At 42.4% G+C, this 7813-nt stretch overlaps 1 protein-coding gene across 1 annotated transcript; it reads right to left on the reverse strand.

Annotated features, from left to right (window-relative positions):
* Positions 1-1511: 1511 nt before the first annotated feature.
* ptger1a (prostaglandin E receptor 1a (subtype EP1)) lies at positions 1512-4531 on the reverse strand. The gene is made up of 3 exons (XM_038979138.1): positions 3971-4531; positions 3375-3635; positions 1512-3058 (listed from the first exon to the last, which is right to left on the reverse strand). The coding sequence occupies exons 1-3, from the start codon at positions 4523-4525 to the stop codon at positions 2780-2782; spliced, it is 1095 nt and encodes a 364-aa protein (XP_038835066.1). The 5' UTR covers positions 4526-4531; the 3' UTR covers positions 1512-2779.
* Positions 4532-7813: the final 3282 nt, after the last annotated feature.

Consider the following 7813-nt stretch of genomic DNA (forward strand, 5'->3'; position numbering starts at 1 on the left):
CTGTGGATATAGATACTTTTGTACCTGTTTCCTCCAGCATCTTCACAAGGTCCTTTGCTGTTGTTCTGAGATTGATTTGCACTTTTCGCACCAACGTACGTTCATCTCTAGGAGAGAGAACGCGTCTCCTTCCTGAGCGGTATGACGGCTGCGTGGTCCCATGGTGTTTATACTTGCGTACTATTGTTTGTACAGATGAACGTGGTACCTTCAGGCGTTTGGAAATTGCTCCCAAGGATGAACCAGACCTGTGGAGGTCTACAATTTTTTCTGAGGTCTTGGCTGATTTAATTTGATTTTCCCATGATGTCAAGCAAAGAGGCACTGAGTTTGAAGGTAGGCCTTGAAATAATTCCATAGGTACATCTCCAATTGACTCAAATGATGTCAATTAGCCTGTCAGAAGCTTCTAAGCCATGACATCATTTTCTGGAATTTTCCAAGCTGTTTAAAGGCACAGTCAACTTAGTGTATGTAAACTTCTGACCCACTGGAATTGTGATACAGTGAATTATAAGTGAAATAATCTGTCTGTAAACAATTGTTGGAAAAATTACTTGTGCCATGCACAAAGTAGATGTCCTAACCGACTTGCCAAAACTATAGTTTGTTAACAAGACATTTGTGGAGTGGTTGAACAACGAGTTTTAATGACTCCAACCTAAGTGTATGTAAACTTCCGACTTCAACTGTACATACGTGGCTACCACAATTTTATTCAGTGTGGCTTGGAGTCCAACATTTTATAGGAAAGAACTATGAGTGTTATTTATTGACTGCCATGGTCGATATAATTTGCTATTTAATTTACTGACTCTAAACCAACATTCCTTTCTTGCTCTTGTCCCATGGGAATCACATTTCCAGCATAGTTTCCAGAATCTTATCATTTGAATGAAAAAAAGACCAAGTCAGACAGAATATATGAATTGTAGACAAGACTGTAAAGTCTAGAGACTATAGAGGAAGGATTGTAAAGGGCCCTGAGAAATAAATAAACCAAGCGTTGGACTGAGAACTGAACAGGGATGTTTTATGAGGTGTTATGATGACCCTCAGTCCTGGTTTGCTGGGTTGGCTTGTGTTGTTGCATGTGTTTAGGGAATTTGGTGTTTTGCTGACTTTGGCCTTTCTCCAAATGTATGATTTAAATGCTGTGTCAAACATACAGTTATTTGAGAGGAAAGTTTTCAGAGAACTACGTAGGCGGTAAGCAGGCTGCAGTATTTATCTTCAGTTTCCTATTGAAGAATATTCACTTGATCATAATAGTCACTGTTTACTAGAATGGACCCAGTTACACCAGTTGATTTCTTTGCATCGTGTGTTTTTCCACCATATATTCAGGATACTGTACACCCTTTGAACATACTGTATTATTGTAATACTGTATTTAATACCTTGGCGGAGAGGAGAAAAAAAGGACAACAACGGTATCTAATTCAGTCAAAACATTCTTCTTTATTTCATCACATTCAATTGCTTTACATTCCATAACTTCTTTACACGTCCCCAGAGAATTGAGGAAAAGCAATAAATATTTATAACTTGTACAATATTTGACATGAAGTAGCATTTTATACATCAGAAGCTCAGGAAAAATCATAGTTCTCCCTTTACTTAACAAACAATCTTAATCTTAGCATAACATTTACATAGCATACAACTCCGTTTCTTTGGAATCGTTCTGGAATCGTTACACATCGATGATGTTAAAATGTCATTGTTAAACCTTAACCAACAGACTTCAGAATAATCAAATGTAACGTTCCACAAATGAGATCCAATATGTTGAATGAATTGTGATATTTTTATGCGTTACATTCTATTCATGAAGATATGTAGCTAGGCTTTGACCTTCTGATCTCTCAGATGAACCTGTGCTGATATAGCTGCACATTTTCATACGCTTCAAGCCTTTGACCTACTCACTATGCAAGTGTGTTTCTCAACTCTCCATCTGTGGGGTAATGTGTTTCTCAACTCTCCATCTGTGGGGTAATGTGTTTCTCAACTCTCCATCTGTGGGGTAATGTGTTTCTCAACTCTCCATCTGTGGGGTAATGTGTTTCTCAACTCTCCATCTGTGGGGTAATGTGTTTCTCAACTCTCCATCTGTGGGGTAATGTGTTTCTCAACTCTCCATCTGTGGGGTAATGTGTTTCTCAACTCTCCATCTGTGGGGTAATGTGTTTCTCAACTCTCCATCTGTGGGCTAATGTGTTTCTAAACTCTCCATCTGTGGGCTAATGTGTTTCTCAACTCTCGGTCAGTGGGATAATGCAGACTGACTGGTCCAATAGACCGTACTCGGACACCGGGTATGTCCGTACTCAATTCCTAGTTTTAATTTAAGAGATATCCAAAGGAGGATGATCTTAGCTTGCCAGTCACTGTGATAAAGAAGATTGAGAGATACTGCCATGGCTGAAGAACTTGTAATCCTCTTTTTTCATAGCATCGTATCCTTCACTATACGTGATAACAGAAATGTCCTCTTTTTCTGTCGGTGACCTCCACAAAGTACCAAGGACCACGCTCGCTGCATGATGAGTAACCTTGCCTGAGACCTAAAGAGTTGCTTTGGCTCCCTGGTCAATACTAGGCTTTAGCTTAGCGGGCTAATGCAGTCTTCTTCTGTCATTCACTCGAACACCGTCGGTCACACAGTCATATCCTGTTGACTGTTTTCTTCTCCAAGCTTTGACTCTGAAAGGGGTTCCACTCCCAGCGTAGCAGCACACTCCCCTTCAAATCGGCCTGGCGCTTGGTTATGATCTCATATCCTGTTAACGGGATTGTTCTCTGAGCTCTTGCTCTGAAACGAGTTCCCCTCCCAGCGTCGGAGCACACTCCCGTTCAAATCGGCCTGGCGCTTGGTGATGAGGTAGATCTTGCGGAGGACGGCCCGGCGCAGCAGGATATAGACCCAGGGGTCCAGGATCTGGTTCCAGGAAGCCAGCCTCACGCCCATCAAATTCAACGTCTCGTAGGTGGCCATGTCAGCTTTATCAATGGAGCCCCTATAGGAGCGCATCACCGACATGAGCCCGAAGATCTGGGGCATAAGAGAAGAGATATAATTGTTCATTGTTATACTTTGATCCAGAAGCATCATGCAACCTATTTTTTTGATGGGGCATTGACGACCTAATTCGATTTCTTTGGAATAATTATGCGTAAAATAAACTATCTTGTGTATTTTCAGTGTACAAATGGATCAAACTGAAGGGGCCTGTGGCCAGTCTTTGTTGTTGGGTGACTTTTTTCTAGATGTGTAGCGGGTGTAGGGAATAGGCATGGTGTGGTGGATGGAATCAGTGGCATCAGCATCTACACTTGTTCATGTCCTAGGCAGCGATTGTCCCACTCACCAGCAGAGGGCTCCAGCAGATACAGGACGTGACCATGATGCCCACCAGCTGCACCACCATCTCTATATCATGGCTCTTGGCTACTGAGCGGTGGCTGTGGGACGTTGAGTAGCCCGATGGCCTCCGTCTCAGCCTGGCCAGAACCAGGGTCAGCCCGCTAATGGTGTTACACACCAGGGCCACCCCCAGCGACGTCAGGCCCAGCCCGGAGAAGAGCGTAACGAAGGCTACGTCCGCTTCCTGGGTGTCGTTAGCTAAGACCTTGATGAAGGAGAAGACAGACATTTAGTCATTGTTGTATGTAACTCTGTACTTTATCCTGTCATATGCCTCCAAAAACATCCCATTCACTTTAATGGTGGTAGGCAGATTTACTAAACGTCACATTGTAACTCCCATAGACCTTTGAGAATGTTCAACCTGAAGCATTAGGGGAGCTCAGTATCTGGCTGCCAGGGCTGGGGTCAATTCAAATTGAATTAAATCAATAAATAATACACAAAAACGTTTTTCCATTTCTTACATTTTTTATTAAAATCCCTTTCTGAACTGACAGATGTCAATTCGAATTGACCCCAGCCCTGCTGGCTACTGACCTTGATAAAACACCAGCTGTTGGGGTGCTGGTAGGTGTATGACCCCAGCTGGAAACAGGGCAGCAGGGCCACGCAGAGGGCCACCAGCCAGATACCAGAGAGGGACAGCTTGGTACGGGTGGTGGTAACTAAGGAGGAGTGGAGCAGCGGCTGCGTAACACCCAGACAGCGCTCGGCGGCCATCGCACAGCCCAGGAAGAGCGGGCACAGGCCGAAGAACACCATAGATCCACCCAGGAACTGGCACATGGGGTCGGTCGAGCCGTTTGAGGAAGCGGCGGCCGCCTCGGGGAACACCCCTCCGGAGAGGTAAAGCCGGAGGACCAGCGCTCCCGGGATGATGTGGCCAAAAAAGTCTGTCAGTACCAGGGAGCTGGCGAAGAGGAGGAAGGTGGCTTTGGAGCGTCGGCGCTGGTGGGAGTAGGCGTTGGCCAGGATGAACAAGGCCACGATGTTGGAGATGACGCCCAGGGTCATGGAGAGAGCGGCTGCGATCGGGCCTCCGGACATAGGCTTGTCCAAGGTGAGGTTCCCCTGGTGAGCCAGACTCTCCATTTCCACCTATACAATATGCAATATACAATACAACTTTATGTCCAATCACATCTGAACTGTGTCTTTTTGCTGTCTTGTGTTATCCAACCCACCGGACATCACACATACACACACCCAGAAGTGAAACCAGCCTCCCTCCATTAGCTAGTTCTGGCCCCCTGGACTTTAACCAGTGACCTTCCGGTTACTGTTCCACTTCTCTGATATCTGGCCTACCTACCATCTCCGTGTCCCACTGGCTGAGGTTAGAGAGGGGGTCGAGGGCCCCCGGAGGCCCGGAGAGGTTGTAGTGATTCATGGCTAGCATCACTGGGCTTTGAAGGTCAGGAACCCCATCACTGAGAGAGGCTGAGAAGAGAAGGAGAGAGACAATATGATTATAGTGGTATTTCAGGCTTCAATGACCTGTAAGTAACATGGGGGAATGGGGTCATCGTATAGGTAGCAATATAGATGGGAAACACACACAGTCAATACTAGAATTTAGACTCTCAAGTTTCAGCAACACATGTCTTCTTCCCTATCTAGCTATCTACTAGCTATAAAATATCATGAGGATGAGTAACTCATGAATGACACCACAGTTCTCTATCCTATTTAACCCACATAGATACAGAATATGCTTTAAAGCCCCTTTAAACTTAAACTTGACAAAAATAGCTATTTGCACCTCAGAGAATATCTGTACCTTAGAGACTGTTTGCATTGACTCTCCACACATCCAACCCTTACACACAAGCACAAACACAGAAGCACACATAAACACACACACGCACACGTACACACACACACACACACACACACACACACACACACACACACACACACACACACACACACACACACACACACACACACACACACACACACACTGCTGTTCTATTATATACCATTTATTCAACTGCGCAACCAAGACACTATCCACTTTATATTTGTAACACAGTCATACTTGACATAACACATTCATTATCTATACTGTATATTCTATTGTGTACATATCAGTTTTACTATGCATACTACCTTCCTCTAATTACTCATTCTTTTTACTTTTGATTTTTATTGATATTGTACTGCGATGTTGAGCGTCTATCACGCAAGCATTTCACTTAAACTTTTATACCTGCTGTAAACTGTGTACATGATGAATAATGATTTTTATTTATTTAACATTTTTATTTGAGGTAATAGCACCTAACCCCTAACCACAGGTCTAGGATCAGCTCATTCTACCCCAATTCCCAAACATAACCATTAAGCAATCATTAAACAATATCTGATCCTGTATCAGCGGTTAGAGACAGCTTCCACCTAATCCCACAGAACAGCTGCTCTATTCACCCTTAGGTTGTACAATTGATGTACAACGCATTTGACACAATAGTTGTGACACAACTGATATTTCCGTGATACAACTGAGAGGTTGTCTGCACACAAATATAGACACAACCATTCTGCAGTGTCTCCACACACTGGTGTAATGACTTTTCTGCTGAAAAACGCTCTGTTGTATCACACAATCTGTTGTCCATTAGTCATACGCCACTGACGGGTTAGAACGAAGGGCAAGTTATAACAGTTCCCTGTTGACAAGGTCACAACTATTGAGACACATTCCATGAGCAGCTTCAATCCCTCAGGCTGTGTTCTAGATCAGGGAGGCAGCAGGCAACACACGCTCTCTCTCTTGACAAAATGGTTTCCTCACATTAACACTTGTCTTTGGGAAGCATGGAAACATGGACATTACATTGAGGTGATGGTTCTTTTTTAACCGCCTCAAATGGTCTGTGTTCGTTGGTGTAAAAGTAGACTTTCAAGCAATACATCTTAAGCAAAAAGACACATTTCTGATAACTCTACACACATGTTTGTGTTTCAGCAGTGTGTCTATATTGTATTGATGTGGCAGACAGTCTAGAGGCTATGTTTCTAATACAGATTTGTCTGTTTTATTCAGTGGTCTAATGTCACTAATAGAGGTGATATATGCTGCCAAGATTATTCTACCCAACTCATTTAATAACTAGGCTGTTCTATTCTACTCAATTATATTCTATTATTTTCTGTTCTATTATAGTAAAAAAATATCCCAACAGGTGGTTTTGCACCTGTTTACATTCAGTATAAATGCATATGTGTCATGAATAGACCTACATACTCACTAAACCTGAGGAAAACAGTTCTCCAGGCACAGCTCACCCTTACTGCAAATGAAACTAAAATGGATTGACCTGTCACCTTTCACTATCATCCTAATCCCCCTACTCAATGACTAATTATTACCTTATCATCGAGTCACCCTGTAATTATTATTGAGTTCAAGGTGTGTTTAGCTATTTTAAATATGCACTACCATGCCAAACATACCACTGACATGTCTTTGTGGCTCTGAAACATTCTTAGCATCATTTCTTTGAGGAGAGTTATTTTTTTCCAAAGCTGTCCATTTGCTTACCCTTTATTAATACTGTTGCCATACACAAAAATAAAATAAAAAGCCATAATAATTATGATAAAATATTGAATGAATAATCATTACCATTACAGATGGGGATGAATAATTCCAGTCAATTGTGATGTCCACCCTGTCAACGGAATAGTCCGTGGTGTTATTCTAAATCCAGATTCCAGAAAGATATACAGGTATCTATATAATCCAAAGAAACCGTTGAAAACGAAACACATTCACCAAAGTCTTCCTAAATCGACTGGTGCAGAATAAAAGTACTCTAAAAGAAGAACCATTGTTCCATGATATATCTTCGGCAGAATGACGACATTGAGTTCATATTCCCCATTGTTCTCGGAAAACAAATGTTCAACAACTTCCCAACAGAATTGCCTTCATCGCTTTTAAATCCGTTTGATTGGAGTATCCTGACCGGAGAGTGAGCGCGAGGATTATTCCAATGCTGCGGATAGGCTGTACCGCAGGTTCTCTGACGCGTGCTTCTCAATAGCGTTTTATATAGCGCCGTGTCCTAATGGATAGGTAGCCCATGGGCGGCCCCGTGAATCAAGTCCTATTAATTTCAGACATAGAAGAACACTTTTTCATGTCATTTGTCCATGTTTACATATACTTTTTACGGTCACTGTTATACTAGGCTACTGTAGCCAATGTGAGTCACATTACTTTTGAATATCAGTCTGTATATACATGGTTCAGGAAATAATAACTCAAATAGCATTACAATAACCAGCTGCCGAACATCTATAGTTTAAAACAGAAATATTTAAATATGTGGTTGTTTTTAAATAGCCATTATTGATTAATTTGATCATTAT

Source organism: Salvelinus namaycush, chromosome 39, assembly GCF_016432855.1.
Source record: "Salvelinus namaycush isolate Seneca chromosome 39, SaNama_1.0, whole genome shotgun sequence".
In the NCBI taxonomy this organism is placed as follows: Eukaryota; Metazoa; Chordata; class Actinopteri; order Salmoniformes; family Salmonidae; genus Salvelinus; species Salvelinus namaycush.